At 37.2% G+C, this 21,763-nt stretch overlaps 1 protein-coding gene across 3 annotated transcripts in view; it reads right to left on the bottom strand.

Annotated features, from left to right (window-relative positions):
• The window catches only part of C5H8orf34 (chromosome 5 C8orf34 homolog), a 175,900-nt gene that overhangs the window by 5,419 nt on the left and 148,718 nt on the right, over nt 1-21,763 (bottom strand). For all 3 annotated transcript variants that reach the window (XM_052788306.1, XM_052788307.1, XM_052788308.1), the window contains 3 exons: nt 18,205-18,319; nt 13,046-13,548; nt 7,740-7,833 (listed from right to left, as the gene is read on the bottom strand). In XM_052788306.1, the coding sequence (XP_052644266.1) occupies nt 7,740-7,833; nt 13,046-13,548; nt 18,205-18,319 (712 nt within the window). The remainder of the gene's footprint in view (nt 1-7,739; nt 7,834-13,045; nt 13,549-18,204; nt 18,320-21,763) is intronic.

The raw sequence follows: 21,763 nt of genomic DNA, 5'->3' as shown, positions 1-21,763 counted from the left end.
TTGCACATCCAGACTACTCTTTATGAGAATGAGTAAGTATATTCATAGATACCAAGACAAAAAATCCTGCTGTGATCATCTAGTTTGACCTCCTGTACACTGTATAGAGCCCACGTATACCTGTATAGTGCCCACAGAATCTCCCACTGGATTATCTATCATCTGTCATTTAGAAAGCCCTATCACATCATGCTAATGACTCCAAGTTCATTGCCTCCCTTAACTTTTGCTTACAATGCTTAAGGCTCCTGGTTGCTAGGACACAGCATTTAATTTCCTTCATCACAGTTTGATGAGTTGAATCTTTTTTATTTAAATGTCTACCTACAGATACCAAGTCATCTCCGAGGTTCCTAGCTGAATGCCTTTAGGTGAGGCAAACTCATAACAGGGTTTCTCAAACCCTGGACTGTTTTTAATCATCTTCTGAAATCTCTCAAGTAATTCCAATCTTTCTTAATGGCAAGACACCAAAACCACAGTTTTTTACTAATATGTGGAATAATTACTTTGCTACTTAACTTTTTAGGCATTCAAGGAATGGTCTACCCTTCTTTGTGACAGCATTATGCTAAGAGCTCACACTGAGATGATCTTCTATGATCATCCTAAATCCATTAGGTCACTGCTTTCCAGGACAAAGCCTCATTATTCTGCAGCAGAGACAGATATGTTTCTCTGGTGCCAGATATATTTCATTTGGTTCAAATATATTTCATCTGGTTATAATAAAGTGCATTTTACTGGAATGTGGCCATTATACCAGGGGATTCACATCATTTAATAACTTCAACTTGTCCTTCCCACCAATTATTCAAACCTATCAGACCCTAACGAGCGCCATTCATCTACATCTTCCCATTAGAAACTCCAGGTTTTGATTCCTCAGTGAGCCAGCTTTTAATTTACCTAATGTGTGCCCTGATAATTTTTTATGCCATTGTTTAAATTACAGTGTCATTTTTTATTACATTAAATGTCTTTGGGAATCCAAGTTTACCACAATAATGCAAGTTGCAGAAAAAGATATCCTTACATTTGGGAACTGTACTGAAAACACCTTTCTGCACTGCAACAAATTTTGAGGTTTTTTTTCCTCACTGCAATGGAAAATTCCCTCCTCCTCTCAAATATTTAGTTCAATGTGAACTTTTCCAACACAAACCCAAATATTAGTCAGTAGAAATAAAGTGACATGAGCTAAAGCCTTAATAGTATAAGGAGATAATGGCAGCTTTAGATTTAAGCACATCCATTCAAAAAATAGGAGTCTTGAGTCTAGTTCCAACTTTCCCTAGTTGTATTTGAACTCTCCCCTCACTATCCAACAGTCATCTAACTTCTGGTAGAAATAATGTTGATCTCTACTTTTATTCATTATCTATAAATAATTAAATCCAAGTGGGCAAGTTTCCATGCTAGAAAATTGTTTCCTCTCTTTTTCAGACTCAAAAAGCAGTTATATGAAACGGTGCAGCTTCAGCTATGGGCGTTACAAGACATCCAGCCAAGACCATCCAATAGGCCTAAGAGAAATTCTGTTTACAGGAACACAATCCTTACTGGTATCCCATTTCTGAAGTGAACTTAGAACTGTCTCAGGCTAAATACCTAGCTAAGACACTGGTAAGGAGAATGAGAGACAATGTATCTTCTTTAACACAGGTCAAATGCACAGTGGAGAAATTTGGAAAATTACTCATACCCCAAGCAGACAAAAGCAGTATGACACTCCTTAAAAAGGTTATGTGGGATGGAGTGATACAACTTTTTTACTCCAGTTTATATTATCACTCTTGAAATACTAAATGAAAGAAAGATACCAGTAAGTTTCTCCAGAAGATTCATGAAGCTGGCATTAAAGTCTCCCAGAAGTTCAACTGAGATTCACTTTTGGGACAAAAAAGCACATATTAATAGTAAATTTACTATTCACTGGGAAAAATTTCCAACTACAAATATTATGTTCTTATTAACCAGACATATAATTGACTAATGCATTTGAGCAATGCCTCATAACTACCTTACTCCCTAGAGAAACCAAATCTAGCCTTGCCCTAAACTCTTACCCACTGAAAGAGATGTTTACAGCGCTGCTATACTCCACCAGAGCAGAACACAAATAGCTGAATTTGACTGACAGAAATGGAATGTGTTTGTGCTAATGTCATAAAGGTTGCAATCAACAGTTGCTGCTCTAAGCTGATTCTGTCACTCTTACTCATACTGAGCAGTACCTGGCTCTAGCAAAAGGAAACTTTCACAGCAAAAAATTATTCCAGCAGTAAACTCCTCCTTATTATCAACTCTGATCAAGCGATTTTCCAAACCTTAGGAACATTTATTTTCATAATTAAGAAAAACTAACTGTTTAGCCATGTGAATTTGCTCAGTGTAAGGAATTTTACCCATGGACAAGTATTGTACGGTTTGGAATTTTACTGGAACACAGTCTGAATTTCTCGATTCTACAAAATACTGTCTTTCATTCTTTGGGTCTTTTTGCTAGGTGGATGTTTGTGCAGAGTGTGAAAGTGAAGGTTTTCTTCAATACCTGTTGAAGTCATCAGCAGAGTGCCTTTGAATGCAGAGTTTCAAGACCAGTGCAAGAATGAATGGAGTGGAAATCCCACTTTTTCCCAACAATCAGCCTTGATTTATCAGCAGTAGACCTTCCACTGCAAACCTTAGAGAAGAGGTTTGCAGATGTATAGTGACAAAACATTTAAGTATCTTGCCACAGGTCAGTAGGTGAGAGTTCAGGCCTTGTCCCAGATCAGCCAAGCTAAAAATGAGCATCTAGTACTCCTGTTGGCAAGTTGAAGTTAGAGTGAAGTGATCGTAGCCACACCACTTAGTGTGCCATTGACTACAGAAACTGAGATGCCTTAAGCGGATAAGGGCAAATAAATGTATAAACAGATATATATTTAAGATGGATTAACCAAGTAGCAAGTTTGCTAAGAGTCTATGTTATTCACCTATCATGTATATCTGCCAAATGGACTGACTGCAGGTAGGGATCCTCCATGTCCAAGGCTGAGAGACCTGCAGAAATCTGCTGCGTGGGTCACTTCTTGAGTTAGGCACCCAAGAAAGCAGACTTGGGCTTTTGGGCAGTAAATCCATGCCAGGACTAGAGATAGTAGGTCAAATTATACCAAAAGACGGTCTTTGACTTTTCAAGGTTCTTGGAAGCTAGTGATGCATTAGAAATTTCCAACCAGCAGTCCCTGTAGGACCTGTTCTCAAGTGAAAATTCAAGCTGACTCTTGCCAGTCCCCTGAAAGGCCAAATTTCTTCTCATGAAAGCTGGCTAAGAAATGCCCTGGTGGTTGTAGATGCAGCTCTTCCGTTTCCTTGCATCAGTACCCCATAAAGAAGAATATTATTTTTGCCAGCTCAAAGAACTCCCACCAAACTGAAGAACTGTGGAAGTGGTATTTTCTCCAGATCCCTCATCTTTCCAAGAATAATCTCTATGCATCCTCTGAAAACTCTTAGCAGAGAATCAGCACACAAGGAAACTACTACAGGTAATAATGGAGAACTGTCTTTAGAATGACAGCTGAGGAGAAAGACACATGAGGCCTTGTCTACAGGCTTTTTAGTGACACTAAAATGAAAAAAGAACCACAAACCCTTGATTTTGGATCATACTGCCTTGGCCATTTTCATTTCTCTTTGCTTAGTGTGTACAGAGTGTCAAAGATTTCTTAAAAAAGCATGTGTTGGTTCCTACTTTTTAATAAAAAATTTACATCACAAGAGCAAATAATTATACCCCTATCTCCCGCTCTGACATGGCCACAAACTTAATTAAGCACATAAAGAGGAAGGAGAATGTATGCTAAAAAATTCAACAATGCTTCTTAAAAATGTTTTTCTTTCCTTCTTTAACATAAAAAATCTTTTAAGCTGTAATCATTTATACTCTTATATGAGTACCTCTTTGATTTCAAATTTTGTCATAATTGGTATGAAGGTTTAAAAATTATTGACTTCCAGTTATCTTTGGATCTTGCTGATAAGGACAAGTTTTTAAAATGCTGTCAGAGAGACTGAAGGATTTAGAAAGTAAAGTCTGATTTACAAGAACTGAGAACCTAGATCTCATTTCCATAAGACAAGATGTGCACTGTCATATCTGTTTTGCAAATGATGTTTGCTGGGAGATGTTGAGATGCCAAAGTGACCCAATTCTGTTCAGCTATCATTGGCTTTGAAAATAGCCTCTTTAAACTCTTATGTCTGACTACATTTGAAATTGTTACCCCCAAATTTTTTCATTCTTTTTCTTGTAGAACACTAATCAAAAGGTATTAATTTAAAAGAACTCAAGGTGACTCACATAGCTTCTCTTTTTGCATTGTTAGTTTTCCCACTACCAAAAATTAGCTTTACACCTGGCTGCTATTATCTCAAAGTAGTCAAAGAATGTGGTAAATATTATCCACATATAATTTATTAAAAGCTCAGTCAAAGAACAGGTGTTGCTATTGTAAAGATTAATTTTGCAGCTCTTCTGCTCAAACTCATAAATTATGAACTCCTGGGCCCCCTCAACACTAAATCACACACACAACATCCACACAGATTTATTAACTTTAGGATGAAAAATGATGTGTAATCTTGCCAGCTGCTCTACCTACAAGCACTGGCATCAGCAAGTATGCCAAGCCCCTCACTGACTTTCCACTTTACAACTGTGAATTGGCAGCTTCTCTTTGTCAGCAGTGGCAGTTCTGCACTTTCTGCTTGCCAATGACACTAGCATATAACCTCAGATGGGGATGATAACGTTATTGTTGTTATTTTAATAACATTTATCATTATTAGATTTCAGATACAGAAAGTATTGCTTTGATCAAACATTTTTGTTCTACTCCTTTAGTTATATTAGTAGAGACACTGACCTAGTATAAAGGGTGCAGCAGTTAACTACACTGCAGTTAACTGCGCAGTCAACATGGTTTCACAACGGGAAAGTCCTGTCTAACTAATTTGATATCCTTCTATGATAAGGTTACCTGTCTAGTGGATGAAGGGAAGGTGGTGGATGTAGTTTTTCTGGATTTTTGTAAGACTTTTGATACTGTCCCTCACAGCATCCTTCTGGACAAGTTGTCCACCTATGGGATGAGCAGGTTCATGGTGCACTGGGTGCAGAACTGGCTGAAGGGCAGAGCTCAAAGGGTTGTAAGTGAATGGGGCTACATCTGGCTGGTGACTGGTCACCAGCGGTGTTCCTCAGGGTTCAGTTCTAGGCCCAGTTCTGTTCAATATATTTATCAACAATCTGGATGCAGGAGTTGAACGCGCTGTTAGCAAGTTTGCTGATGATATCAAAGTGGGAGGTGCTGTTGAGTGTCTTGAGGGACAAGAGGCCTTGCAGAGGGATCTAGATAGATTGGAGCATTGGACAATGATTAATGGGATGAAATTTAACAAGTCCACATGCCGGATCCTGCACCTAGGACAGAGTAACTCCGAGCACAAACATAAATTGGAAGAGGAGCGGCTGGAGAGCAGCCCTGCAGAAAGGGATCTGGGGGTGCTGGTCAACAGCAGGCTCAGTATGAGCCAGCAGTGTGCCCTGGGAGCCAAGAGGGCAAACTGCATCCTGGGGTGCATCAAACACAGCATGACCAGCCGGTCAAAAGAGGTGATTATCCCGCTGTATTCAGCACTGGTGCGGCCTCACCTTGAGTACTGTGTGTAGTTCTGGGCCCCACAATTTAAGAAGGATGTGAAGGTCCTTGAATGCGTCCAGAGGAGGGCAACAAAGCTGGTGAAAGGGCTGGAAGGCATGTCCTGTGAGGAGCGGCTGAGGACTCTGCGTTTGTCTAGTTTGGAGAAAAGAAGGCTGAGGGTCGACCTCGTTGCTCTCTACAGCTTCCTGAGGAGGCGAAGGGCAGAGGGAGGTGCTGATCCCTTCTCCCTTCTATCCAGTGATAGGATGCATGGGAATGGTTCAAAGCTGCACCAGGGAAGGTTTAGATTGGACATTAGGAAGCCTTTCTTTACCGAGAGAGTGGTCAAACACTGGAACAGGCTTCCTAGAGAGGTGGTTGATGCCCCAAACCAGTGTTTAAGAGCCATTTGGACAATGCCCTTAACAACATGCTTTAACTTTTGGTCTTCTTTCACTTCTCTGTTCTAAGTGCCATTAGATCCAGGAAAAACAATTGTTATTAGTATAGGCAACTATCATCTCTACTGATCTGGTGGTAGGACAGAAACTTTTATCTATAATTTGTCACTCTGTCACACTGGGCAGTGACAATGATCTACCAGGATTCTTGGAATCTGATAGCACAGGACCTTGGATGCTCAGAAGTCCTCACACCCATGCAATTCAGGTACAGCAGCTATAAAAGAACCATGCTGTGCATCTGATGTGTCCTGAAGCATCAGTCTCCCTGATTACATAATTAGTACCAGTCTATGTGTGCACAGCCAGTCCTACCGATGTTTGTGGGATTGTAAATTCTTTACTGAAAATACACAGGAAAATTCATGTGCACAGAAAAGGCAGGTACCAGGCTCTCCCTTTGGCCACCTAAGGAGAGCTTCAGCCCAAAGATAAGTGAAAGGTTCAGGTGGAAGTCAAACTGGACTTACTGGTTTGGACTAAAATCAGGTGGACACACAGAACTTCATTTTAACACTGTACTAGTGTGAAAAAAACTCGCACATGCTCTTCAGTATCTCACTATGCAAATTGAAATTTCATAGTCAAACCCCGGGCTATGTATGGATTTGTGAAACTAGTATATGAATAGAAAACTCTTAGTTTTTTTAAGTGGCATAATTTAAAAATATATTCTGTTTATCTGCCATAATGATTATTAATCATTAATCCCTTACACAGCTGTTCCATTCTGTGAAGAAATTGGCTTTTTCTTATTTTAACTCTGCACATTTAAAGTAGTTTTAGTAGAATGTATTAAGTTTTCTAAACATGCTGATTAAATCATCTGTTCTTTTCAAGTATATCACCTAAAATATGTTAGGAAATAGTTTGCATATTCACCCTTGCAGATCACAAAACTACTGTGAATTAAAAAAGAAAATGCAAAACATTTAATGTTTTCAGCAATATTACTTACAGGTACTTTGTAGGCAGATAGAACTTGTTACAGTTTGAATGTATTGCAATTTATAGCATGTTACTTGTTGTTACTTGTACTGTCATTTAGGTTATGATCCTGCTGACCTTTGCTTTCATGATTAGACAACTGCTTCAAAGAGTGTAGTATATGAAGGATTACTTGTATGGTTAAGAGCTTTTTTTTCATACAGAGGAATTCAAAAGAATGCAGGCAAAATAGAGAAAATGGAGTCACAGGCCTGAGGAGGAAGGCTCTACCTTTCAGAGCTACTGGGGGTTTTTGTGGTGTTTTTTGCTGGTCGATACAGATTTACTAAACGGAGTACCTATTTCACCTTCATGCTACTTCTCTGCAACAGCTACTTTAACACAACAGGACAAATTGTTTCACTTAGCTAAGTAAACTGTGTTCTGTGATCATTTTGTCATTGTTCAGTGACTATAGGAAGGCTTATGTAAACCAATCCTATAAAGTTCAGCCCTCAAACAAATGAGTAATTGGTACTTATGAGAAAAGCTCCAGTGCGCAGGCATGACATCTTCACAGGATTTGAAGATATGAAAAAGAGAAGTTAAAAGTTTGAGGATTTTTGACATATTATCTGGTCCTAACAAATATACTTACATTTGTCTTGGTCAGCTTCCACTCCTTCACTTTCTGTGTCACTTGGCAATATCCAAGGTTGATGAGCAAGCTGAAGCTGTTGTAAGAATTCATCCTGCCACAAACAGATCTATTTTAGATAAAATGATAAAGAATGGTTCTATATCAATGCAGACTGTAGTGAACACTATAGCCTCAATTAACTAGGGAGGAGAAAACCTTTAATAAAAACAAATATCTTGCTGTGAAATAAAACCAGAATGTAGAGGATATGCAGGCTCCCCAGATTTTTTTTTATTTAATTCTTATTTATTTATCTATTCTGGAAAAAAAAAAAAAGGTGCCTCTAGCTATCTATCTGCTATAGCCACAGATATATACATACTCATCTTAAAAATGCAGATATGCCATCTGTCCCTGCAGTTTTTGGACTATGCCTAGACATGTCATGCACAATTTGCTTAAGTAAGGCTTTGATTTGTCAGATCTTTCATTGTCTCCAATCTCCTAAGAACAAGAACCTGAAACTTCATTTAGAACCTACGGTTTTATTGGAGAAGGAGAAAGTCTAAGAAGGAAAAATGATATGGAAACTTTTGTCTCCAAGATACCACAAAACTCTAAGCATCAAAATATAAATGTTTTACAAAGTTAAAAATCCATACACAGCTGAATATATGCTTTTTAAAATGTTTTACAATTGCCTCCTTTTTTATATAATGTATATATGTATGTATACAAAAATATTTTTCCATACACATACACACACATATATATGTGAGCATGTACACACACAGACATATAAAATACTTTGACGGGTTCCTTTGCAATATTCAAGGCGAGAGATGAGACTGGAATGCATAGTTTTATTTTCAAAAGCAGTTCAAACATGCAAGTCTAGTCTCTTAAAGCAAACTTAAACACTGGCCAGGTATCATAAATTCTTATAAGTACCTGAAAAAAAGGGGGGGTAATAGCCCTGTCTTCTTTTACACCAGCCGAAAACCAGAATCTACATATGCAAAGTTAAATTGTATTGCACAATGCTACAGCATAATTTTTATTAGGCTATCTGGTTTAAAAACAGAAACCAGGCTTGTTTAAATAACTTCTTGGAGACCAAAGGCTGTTCAATCAAGATCTAACTCACTGGGAGTAAATTATTAATTCTGTTAGTAATCTGTTAAAAAAATCCACAAAGACCGCTGCAATGGCCCAACACTAAGCTCAGGCAGGAGCTCCAGGCCTTATGCAGGTACTGCTGTTTCAAATGTGCTCAGTGTTTGAGAAGGTTGCTGACTAGAACACTGAACTGGGCAAAGTGTTTTGGTTCATGGAACAGGATTCTTGCAGGAGAAGCGAGTGGCTGTCACACTGATCAGCACACTTTTTAATCTTCCAAAACACAGAGCAAAGAACTGAGCCAGGCAGCAGAACAGAATGGAAGTATCTGACCAGAAAGAGAGTCCTCATCACATAAAGTTATGCTCTGTACTCCAGTAAGTAGGAGGAACACTTGTGTTAATCAATGCTATATTCAAATAAGCTGAAATTTCCCGCTGTTAACAATGACAGACCAATAAAGATTACTGAATACCACTTTAAACTATCTGGATAAATAAAATGCTTGTAAAATTCCAAGTGTTCAGAAAATGAAATGGCAAACAAGGGAGTCAGTAGTATTTTCATCTCAACAGCTATTGATAACTATCACAGAATTGTGTCACTTTAATGGAATCCATCCTAAAGAGATAAGCAGGATTCAACATTCCTTTGTCAATTTATACAAAACACTAAAGGATAAAGTAAATGCATAAAAGTATCTCTGCCGAAGGATCTGGAACCCTGATTTATTAGTTTTATAGAGATTATAAAACTATTTCTCTAGGTAGCATTTCTTTGCTATAATTCAATTCAGCCCTGAACAGAGCTGATAATAAACCACACCTGTTAGAACTTTGTAATATTATGTGCGCCAAGAGGCAGAAATTTGTCCACAAAATCTCAGATAATTTTAAGTCTTGAGCATTAAAAAAACCCAAAACATTCTTAACAGCTGATATGTTAAGTACTTGCCAAATTATTTAAGATTTGTGCTATAACAAGATTAAACCACCCTGAGCAACAGCATGAACTTTACTAAAACTTAAGAAGAACTCTGAACTGTATTTATCAGTAATATTTTTGTATTTTAGACTTGTTATGTTACTCTGAAACAGATTACAAACTAGGAAGCATACGTAAGGCATTGAGATATATGTTAAAATTCCTGATAAATAAACAAGTGACAGCACACAGTGTAAACCCATGCAGATTCTGAATTCTTTAATTCAAGCTCCTTCTGGTAAAACATGCTCCTGGTAGCCAGTAATCACATCCTTTTCAACTGACTTATTCTCATCAAATATGTATCAACTAAGAGTAAGGAAGGAGAATTATTTGCAAAATCTTATCATAGTATCTTCTATAGGATTGGCAATATAACCACAGTGTATTCACATCTAGTGAAAATTCCCAGTTCACACCATAAGGCTAAAAAGAATAAAGGCAATTTCCCTTCTTTTATTTTACTGGTTTTATACAGGAAGAGGATACAGAACCCACAATGAAAGCTGCAAAATAATTTACAGTATCATTCTTGAGTTTTATATGCTTGTGATCTGTAAAAGTGCAAAGAAAGAGAGAACTTTGTTGTTCTTCTACCCCAGACCACCTTTGACTTTTAAAAATTTGTCATCATGGTCAGAGAGAAGCTGTGCCATAAGAGAATGAAATCACATGGCCACAAATAGGGGGATACTTCTAACATGGCAAAAAATGTTAGAACAGAGATATGTCCTGGATATGTTCTGTCTAAGCCCACTTCCCTAAGTGACCAGGAACTTCAGTGGGCAAAGATAGCTTAAAAGAGCTCCCAAAGCTTATAGTAGAACACTCCAAAGATGGGGCTAGGAGCGGCAGATGAGCCAGACCTCCACCAGCTACTTTATGACATTCAAGGGCCTTTACAGCTTGGTAGAGGAAGGTCTTCAGTATGAACATGTCATATTAGCAGTCTTCCCCTTGCAAGCAGAGCTAGTCCCAAGACGAGTTTCCATTAAGTCAAAGGTCACCTGTGCATGTCAGGAAAGGATAAATACGGTTTGAGCTGGGTCACTAGCAGCCAATGTACTATTGTACCCAGTGAGCAAAGAGAAAGAAAAGAATTTGCCACTTCTAGAAGGGATTATAACAGAGGATAAATTACTGCATAGAAATGCTGAGATTTAACACCAGCTTTACAGTGAGCTGGCTGGATGAAACTGGACGTGCTACTCTAATGGTAAAACAGGGTAAGAATATTGCTCATTTCTTAAAGTTCTTGAGACATATATATATATTAAAAGCATAAGAGGACACTTCTTGTAAGAGCTATCAGCAAAGCTTGGGATTTGGCAAACAGAAGTAAAAAGTCACAGGAAATTAAATGGGATCATGGTTATTACTACTATAACTACAGAAAGGCTGTGGAAGAAAGCATTTTTAATTGCCTGCCTTGTTACAGGAAAGAACAGAAGTGATGGACAGACTGGATGTCCCTTGGTGGAGATGCACTGCTCATTACATGGCACTTTCAGGAGTCTACACAGTAATTCTAGCTGGCATCACGTGACTATGTATCAGTTAAGAACAGGACTGCTTAAAAAGAAAGAAAGAAAAAAGAGGAGTGAAGTGTTCAGTGAGAAACAATGAACCCCTTCATTTCTTCTGAACATTTTTAGTTAAAAATGAATGTCAATTCTCCTTTTCTGGTATGTGAGAAAATTCCAACGCACAAACACACCCACCCCTCAAAACAGGAGACAAACGGGGTTTGTTTGTCAAAACAGATATTTCTTAAAATTACGTATTTTTTCCCATGGAAAATTTCTAGTTTGAAAATATATTAACTGTCCGTGAAAATACTTTCAACAGAACTGTAGTCACCTTTAGTCCTCATGTCTTTAAGTTGGATATCCAATTCTAGGTGAAGAAGTAGCTCGAGTGATGGGATTAGTGCACTGCCATTCAAACACCAAAATGAGGATTTTTTTTCACCACCAAATTTAAGTAAGATTTTCTCCCCAAATTCTTTAGTTTTAGAGTTATCTGTGCCTCATTTCCTTTCCTTCATAATAAATAATGGAGGCCATATACTTAATTGCAAGACTATACTAAGTATCAAATCTCTAATTTTCCTACAGGCATCTCTAAGCAATATCACTATGAACACCATTTTTTAATTTTTTTAAGAAGTCGTTAGACTGATAATACATTGTGTCAAGTGTCACACCCAACAGATTTTTAAAACAAATGATACTTCTCAGAAATAATTATCTAAAGGTATGGTATTTTTTTCAGTCTTGGAAAAAAGCTCTCCAGGCTTTGACAAATGGATTACAAAGAGATTCATAATAAATGGTGGGAACCGACTTATTCCACCATTAAAAAATTAGCAATCTAGATATATACGTCCTTTTTGAGTCAGTATAGAAGGACTGGCATTTCCTGAGAAAAAAACTCACCTTTGTAAGGCATGTATCTGAGATAGACAGCAGGGCTATTCTTTCGCAGGTGCTTTCATTTCCACTGCCTACACACTAAAGTTATCTTTAAGGCAGCTAAGGTTAGCAGAGGAGAATCCCACTCAAAATTTACAAGGTACTTTAACATTTTGGTTTTTTTTAAACAAAGACTAATCCTGTAAAAGCCATTAATATGGGACAGGAAGTTTTTATGCTCTGAATCAGCGTAGTTAACATGCATATAGTACTAGACAGTGATTCAACAATGTTGGACATTTTCTCATTGCAGTTCAGTTTTGTGTTTCGGAAAATTTGTCCATTCAGCGATGCCTAACTAATCATTCCAATGTGTCCAAAAAATGAAAGAAGCAGACCAAGGAAATATTATCCACTGCCAGTGCAGCAGGAAAAAAACACCTTGGAATCATAAAGATAAGATAAAGTTGTGTTTAATATTCCAGAGGTATGCACCTCTTAGAAAAAACTGTGAGGCTAATAAACTGCTATGCATCATGCAGGCAAAACCCTACAGAGCTCATGGAAAAATTGGGGGACACAAGTGTTTCAGTATGATTTCTGTAATAATCCTGACATTCTCTAATCAGTACCTCTCAAAGCTGAGCAGTATTTCCTTGCTAATTTTCTCATCATTATATCTCAAGTTCTTTTCAGAGTAGTAAGTTACATTAGGTATACTGATGTTACTTCAACATAAAACATAATCTAGTCTTCACATTATAGCCACTCTTAAATATAGCAAAAACATTAAATTGAAAATCTTACTTCTGATAAACTGCTTCTCTGAGTAGTGACAGTTCCAACAATGTCTCCACTCATGTGCACAGAGAGCCCTGAAGCAGCACTGAGGGTCCTCCCCATTTGGCTCTTAGATGTCAAAGATCTGCTTCTTTGCATACTAATGATGCCTTCCCTATTTCCTTGGTTGCTAGGGGTAAGAGGCCGCGACAGCAAGCTATTCGGGGTCACAGGTCTGCTCCCTGGAGTTGATGGAGTTGGTGGCCTGTTGGTTTGTGTACCGGGCGTTGGAGGCCTACTGTTTGCAACACTGGAGATCTGTGTTCTGCTGTTAGTGGGCAGCGGTGGTGATTTGTTTCCTTGGAGCTGAATGTTCTTCCCTGTCTGAGCTGGCACTTGAGGCCTCGGATTTTGGCCCTGTGTGGCTTGAAGATGGCCTTGATGGTCAGATGTAACTAAACTATGATGTTGGATACTAGGGCTTCTTGAGAGCCTTGCTTCTTCCCATAGCGCTAGGTCTTTCTCAATATCTGTGCACACACAAACAAAAATGAAAAGAAAGAAAGAAACTCACTTTCTGTTTCTTTCTGGTTTAAAACTCAGTGATTTTCTCCAATGTAAGTGACAACCTGAAGCTGTGCAGAGAAAATCTATTCACCCTTAAAATATAAGGCATCAGAATTAACAGTTCAAATGTTTGACAAGCATTTCCTCAAAGTTTATTTACATTTGATTTACTACAAACAGCTATCCCACAGAAACAAAATACTACTTCTTCATTGAACATCAGTACAACCTATAAAAATCCCTCTCATTTCTTCAGAGTTATCTCTCTCTGGCTTTTGCACAGTTTCTCATTAGTATCAAACCAAGATGGTGCAGTGAGCTAAACTTGACATCTTCAGCTGCAGTGAAAGGCAATCCAAAACTGGTTCAAAGCGAGACTTTTGCTTCTGGCCTCGCTGTCTATTGCCCAACCAAATCTCTGAGGGAAATAACCCTTGAACTCTGGCACATCTGGATCTGTGATCCTGTTTGAATCTGAATTTTGTGCTCTGGGCTGCCGGCAGTGCCACAGCAGGTGACAAGGTCACCAACATCTAGAATCCGAGGAGAAGAGGTGGCCACCATTTGATGGTCCAGTCCCTACCCCTCACACAGGCATAAGGAATAAGATCCTATTTAAAAACAGAACAGATCAGGGGTAGTGATGAAAAGTGTCTTCTGAATTAATTTAAATCATATTAATGCTTCTAACGAATTAAATCAGATACATCCAACAAAGGTGAGGGTAGCTGGAATTTAGGTTAGCATTGCTAACATACTGAAAGTCCTCCCAAGTAAAAATGTCAAGCTTAAGGAACAGTTTACTAGTTTATTTTATCTTACACAATTGTTACAAATTTTCACTCTTGCTGGCATGTACTCTACTGTAACTTGGTTTTGATATGGACAGTTGGTTATCTTTAGAAAAGCAATGCCATTTCCCACTAAACTGTATGAATCACAGTCCCAGAAGCTGTAAATCACCAAGGCTCTACTGATTTAAACACCTATTAACTGAAATTATATAAAATAAGCATTTCATTTTTATTTTGATAGCAATAATTTCAGGTTCTAAAAGTCCAAAAAGAAACAGATTCTAAACTGCATATTGGAAAATCAGACTTTCTTTCACTTGTGTTTACCAGTAGATATAAGAGGAATGCTGTATGTAAAATAATTAAAGATGTGTTGCCTTTAACATTAACTTGTTTTATAATAACACCTTGAAAAAGGGAAAATAAGCTATGTTAATTTCATGTTAATAGTCTAAGATATTCCACACATTTCAAATGCTATTATTAGAAAAGCTGGTAAAACTGAAATAGTTGTGAAAGCCTCAGATAAAAGTGTCTCTCAACTCTTAAAGGATTAAATGTTTTGCTGTTAGTAAATTTCAAAACATAGTTATTGTTTCTAGCACACAGTTAAGAATATTTCTAATTGCCACCTTGCTGACCTATTAATTATTTCCATTTTGAAATAATTATGTCTCAAAGTACTTTTCCATTATGCTTTTAAAAAAATCAATACACATCACTTTGGAACTTGTAAGATGCCTGGCAAAAATTCAGGGGCCAATAAATGACAATGATGTGGGCTACCTGATTTAAACCAAATGAGGAATATGTTCTTTTAAAGGTTCAGCTTAGCCTATGTCTTTGCAAAATTACTGACCTCTAACTTCCCCATGATGATTCAGTATGCTAAGAAATTATCTGAATATTGAATGATTTAATAAGAGTTAAATAAACATTTTATTCTGGCTCATGTTTCCTTAATTCCATGATCAGGCCTGCAGATAAACAAATTATTCTAATCATTTCCCCACATATAATTAACATGTTTCCATAGTGTAATTTTTCAGTTTTATTTAGCACACATCTTCTTTCTGATTTTGCTTCAATATCAGCTTTTCAACCAGAAAGAAAAAAAAAATAATCACACATCTCCAGCTTTACAGTATTATCTGATCCATAGTAAATACCAGAACTGAATTATGACTTTGGATTTTTTAAATCTCTTGTCAATGTCATTTAAAGGAAAATAAAATGCAGGCAACAGAGCAACACAAAGGCATTTTACTTTCATATCAGAAATACCAGAATAAGGATATGATTCATAATGCACTTACAAACCATTTATGCATCTAACAGTTCTTTTTGTGATAAAATATATTCCAGAAGTATCCAATGACCACAGAATCAGTGTAACAAACCAAATTGGCAAGATACTGAAATTAACTACCAAAAAAAAAAAATATTCTCCACTTGCGTGTGATATAAAGCAGCCATAGTAACATAAGAGACTGGATCTTAGACAAAAGTATTACTGAGCCATATGTAGAGAAGGAAAAAAAACCTGATTGCTTCAATATCTGATTTTGTAAAAATGCTGCTTTCAAATATCAAGGTACTGACGCAGTTGCTGGCAGTTGGTGCTAGTCCCTAATTTAGGCACAGGCACTAAATTGTGGTTTATGTTAGGATTGAGTTCTATCCAGCACGTAGTCCATAAGAGAAAGACAGGCTCCTTAAGAAAGTGTATCTGAGACAGGGGACCACATTTCATCATTACACAGGTAATCCAAGTCATAGTTCAGGCATCTAAATGACTGCCTAGTACTGGGTAGAATTAATAGTTTCCAGTGCGCTTGGTAAGAGAACTGCAACAAAGAGACTTGCTGATATCAGAGACACTTGAACTTTGCAAATGTATGAGACAAATAAGGCTAAGCAAAACCACAGCATTATTATCTGAGGTCCTCTGAGATAATTCTTCATGGAAATTATGTTATGCTTGTCTGTGAGGGGAGTAGTTGTCTCAAGCAGCACTGGTGTTATAATAGGACATGAATTATTAGGAATATGAGTCCAATGTCTAATAATTGGGCTGTTTTCTTGTCAATTTCTCAGGCAGACAAAAATTACTGAAGAGTAGAACAACTGAACCCCATGTTACAGCATTACTGAAATAACGGGCCCAAAGCCAAATGACAACAGCAGCATTGATGTGAGAGAGAAGACCTTGCAGGTCATGCAACAGCAGACCAAATCTCTGAGACTAAGTGAATGTAGCTAGTTAGCTTATGGTCAATTAAGTATTTAAAATTCCATATTCTATTGAATATGGTAGTTATTACTGTCAGCTTTGTCAAGGGAGATCTAAAGGAACTGCATGTTTCCAAACATACTCCATACAAGAACAGCTTGTACAACCATGGAAATGCGACCAGTTAGGACATCAGTCAAAGTAGGGTGATATTCACCAGAATCCTCCTGAGTGACAACTGCAGCAACACAAGGGAAGGCAAGTGCCACCTCAGTGGCAGAGGCCCCTGGGGTACTCAGGTCCCTGCTATGTCACAGAAACCTGGCGACCACAGCTCGGCCTGCTGGTCTCCTGGTTCCCACTAGATGTTCCTCGGAGAGAGGGCTCATGGATTTTCAGTCTACTTTGGCAGTGGCTACATCTCTAATAGCTACACTGACTTGAACTTGTCAAGAAAGATTGAATGACAGTATCTCTGTCTTCAGAAACAAAAAACATCTAAAATTTCATTTGTAGATACCATAATTTTTAGTTCTTGTTCCATTCCAAGCAAAACCTTTTTCTAAAGTGCTTCCCTCATTGTGCTCATAGCTTTGTCTTCTGCCTTGACTTCAGCTGTAACAGCCCCTGGACAAAACTACAACAGCTGTACCTCTCTCTAGAGCATACATCTCCTAAGCCTTTCACACCAATATTATTGGTAGGATAAATGTCCGAAGTCTTTTAGAAAATCACACTGAAAGTGGTAAGCCCTCTGCTTTACTCTCTGAATTAATTGAAAGAAGGGTCAGATAAATTTCATTTCTCCCTCCACCTCACATACACAGTCTTTATGTTCCACTTCTGCATTGCATTTCATAGAGTTGGCCCATGAAGCTCAGCTTTCACCGTATGACAAATAGTATGCATAACATAGGACTAGCATGTGATAGGTCTACGTCATACCTTATAACTAAAGCTGAAGATAAGAAAATATTGATTACAAAGAACAACAAATTGCAAACTATATCCTAGGATATCCCTCACTAATTTTTATAGAGCTCTGAAACATATTTTCACTGAAAAAAAAAGGGGGGGTTTGTTTGACCTTTCAGAAATGGTTACTCCATCAAAGATGTTGCAGATGTTCCACTGCATGCAAGATAACAGACTTCACTTAGCCAGAAGTCTCATAAACAAGGTGGGCTTTTCCTGCAAAGCAAGCTATTCTCAAGCTAAAGGTCCACTGCAGCCTTTTCTAAAGACTACTTAAATGTAGGTGAATCATCAGTACCTCCTTATTGCATAAGTCTTGGTGAAATGTGAAAACAAAAAAAAGGTGTGTTATTAAGCTGTCAGACTGCAGCATATTTAACATGGTTTAATTAGTGTTTAATTACTATATTTACTGTAATTACAGAAAAGTTCATTACATCTACAAACACAACAGTAATTGTGCTGTTGCTCTTCAATGGAGAAAGAGGGAAGTTTAAAGTTTTTATCTTTTTCATCAGCACGTGAGACAGATCATTTTTTCATTCGCCTAAAATATTTGCAGAGCTAGCTGGGTAAGTACTGCTAGGTGTTTTATGATCCCTTGCTACCATACATACCAGCTAAGTGTTTCTCCATGGTCTGAAGTTCTTTTGCTGCTAAGGACTCCTGTAAGAGTTTCTGCCTTGGGGAACCTCCAGGTCTGACACCCATGGCATCCAGGGTCCAAACCGTCTGAGAATTAGACAGATAAAAAGAAAAGGGAATATTTTTTAATGTAGTTTCACATTTACACATGAAACAATAAAAAAAGTGGTATCCTCATTTAGAACAGTGAATCTGGTGCTTTTTATGTAGAATATATAATATTTTATGCAAAATATTACAAAGTATCATTTCTTACCTTAAATAACATAAATAGTAGGCATTATTTAAAAACAACAGTTCTGAGGTAATTCAAATATATACCTTCACACAAGCTCTTGTTCCACGCTGAGACATCATAACAGGACAAATTCTTCAATGATTTACATTCTGTGCAGTTCCAGTTACTTAGTGGGGGTTGCACTTACTTTAAATTACCGTAACATTTGGCACTGTATCTCTGAGAAGCAGCACTTCTGGGAATATCACAGCATTTCCTAAATCAAAATTGCCAGTGCTGTTTTATCACTGCAAGGAGTATTCCTTTCAGGAACAGCAACTAAATCATCAGGGCAACAGAGCAGTTTGGAAAGGATGCTGGCAAACAGGCCACCTCCCCAGTCACCTCTGCTATTGGAACACTGTGGTATTCAAAATTACCTGCATTTTCTGGAACCCACTCAATACAGCTACAAGAAATGATTTTAAAATATACTATGAGGTAAACTTGATTAATTTTTTTAATGCTTATTTGAAATACACAAAAAATATATGACCATGTGTGCAAGACTTGGTCATAAAAACAACAAACAAAACCATTAATTAAAGCATTCTTAACAGCCTATCTGAAATAAATTTTACATTATTACCTCACCAAAACATTTCATCTGTAGTCTAGGGGGTTTTGGTGTTTTCCCGGGTTTCCTAAAGAAACAAGGTTTATGCCTTGGTCTCATTGTCATTCACCTCCAATTTTTTAATTTTTTGGTAAATGTCAAACAAATTTAGATAGGGGCCATGGTTTCAAAGACATTAATCTGATGTAATTTCAGGGAGAAGAATGATTGAGCAGAGGAGGGAAACCCAAACTGGTGACGCTGTTCACGGAAGGCACACAGGGCTCCGCTGCTATGCAGTCTGCCAGTCTGGAACTGTATCACCAGCAGACATGTGGGTTGCTGCACACAGCTGCAGCACGTGATGGTACTTTTCTGGCTGGACTCTCATGTCATAGGGAAAGGTGTACCACAGTTCAAAGGATGAACATGAAAATACAGGTTTGATGTCATCTCTGGTCACAAAAAAATTTGCTTAACCATAAACACTAAATAAAACACTGTAGCTGCCTTCCCTTTTAGAAAAGTAAGCATAATTCTGCAGAAGTGAAATGTTAAATGGGATATATTTTACACCATTTTTAATCTGTTCCAAATAAACACTGCCTCATATGCAACTGATCATTGCGAACCACGTATCTTTAAAATATGTTAACACAGATTCGTATTTACAAAGCAACAGCTATACTGTAATGCTGCACATGCATACATAAAAAGCCTAGTCATGTTTATCAGCATACGAAATAGTTGGAAGCTGCAGATAATTCTGTTGTTACTAACTCACAACATTTTTAGAACACTAATGATATTTTTTGATTTGCCAATTGTTTTTTATACTAGTTCTGCTCTGATTAAAGTTACCTGTATTTAATCCCAGGTAAATACACAAGAACAGCTGAATAAAACAGTAAGTTATTCAGAAGTGGAACTGATCCTGCAAACACATTTGTTTCAGACAGATCACTAGACCTGATTCACCTGTTCCCCCAAGAGATTTTAAGCATTTGTCACTTCAGTCCTCATTGTGAATTCTCCATCCAAATCATAATCTGGCTTGTTGATGTCACTACAGAATATTAATCTGTATTAGTTACCCAATATCTATCTCTAGATGGAAGAATATTTTATTCTGTGAACAATTCCTCTGAAATAAATAAACAAAACTAAATAAGAGATGGGAAGGGACAATACAGTCTGTAACAAAACTCTAATATTTTAATTTTCAATCTGTTTTTAGATATACTCTTGTCCCAAAATTTTTATGGTGGAAAAAGGCCATTTTTATATACATTTTATAGTGTATATTTTCATAAGGGGGAAAAAGCAGCAGAACTTCAATAACGACTATAGGGGGAAAAATCCCCAAGGTTATAAGGATGAATCCTTTCTGAATATACAATTTCATGCACAAACACAACTCTGATGAAATACGGAATAAAAACTAGTCAGTGGTCTATGGTAATACTTGAAAACCAAATTGCTGTTCTAATATTCTTAACTCAGACTATTCAAGTTTATCATAAGCAAAGTATTATGGGTTTTCAATAACTCTCTAACCTCCTAAAAACACAGATTTCCAAATGTTAGCCTGGTGAGAGGGTTTCACTCTCCATGTCCTATTTTCTGGAAATGAAATGGAGTTCTCTTTCTCTTCTACAAACCTCTACTGTTTCTTCTTACATTCTGCCTTTTCCTCTACTGTACTCCTTTCCTTTATGCACAGCAATCATGTAAGACACATACAACTAAGGTGACTGTCTGAGTAAAGGCAGCTCTCTACTGCCTGTAGTAGAATCTAAGATAAATGGTGAAAAATGATTCTTTAATGGTAGTCATCATCATAGTGCTTTAGATGTTTATAAAGACATGAGTAATGTTTAAATTAAATCCCTTGCAATTAGGAGACTCCAAATCACAAAGATCATCAAACATCAACAATACATTTGTATGTTTAAATACAGGTTTTAAAATCTTATATAAGTTCATGTAAGACATATAGATAAGCCTGTGTATAAGCACATACAGGCATACAAAGAGAGGTACACACGTGCATTTAATAAATATTTGTGTCTGCCTTCATCCTGTTAACACACAGCTACAAAGACATAGAGAGTTTGTGGTCAGTTCTAGGTGTAGCACAGATGTATACATTCTTTCCAAGAATAAATAGTAATCTTGTATATGATTTAAAACAAATACATGTACATATATTCAGTCTCTACTATTACATATTGTTCTATGTTCAAACTCCCTTTCAGATACACAGTTCCAACACCCTGTGAAATTAACAAGGTAACTTTGGATGAATTTTCTGCCCATTTTTCGTAACTCTTCCTGTGCATTTTTCTGTTCTAAGTAATATCACAAGCTTATAACATTTTGTCAGACAATAGCTTCACAAAAGACTAGAACAGTATTGTGATGCTAGTTATGAAAGATGTGATATTTAATATTAGCAATTTAATTCATGATAAATTATGTGCTTATAATAGTGCCTTCCAATTAAACACTCACTTAACAGAAAATAATAATGACATGGAAAAAAAAAGGTAAAAGAGTTTATTAAGACATTAAAACTGTAGTGTAACCATTTTTTATTCCTTCTCTGAAGCTAGATATTTCAGGGCTATAACCAACAACATTTTTGGAGGCAGGCTCAGGTAATGTTTTTTTTATATATCTAGATAATACTGAACAT

The sequence above is a fragment of the Harpia harpyja genome, chromosome 5, assembly GCF_026419915.1.
Source record: "Harpia harpyja isolate bHarHar1 chromosome 5, bHarHar1 primary haplotype, whole genome shotgun sequence".
Lineage (NCBI taxonomy): Eukaryota > Metazoa > Chordata > Aves > Accipitriformes > Accipitridae > Harpia > Harpia harpyja.
This window is presented reverse-complemented; position numbering and strand designations above follow the sequence as displayed.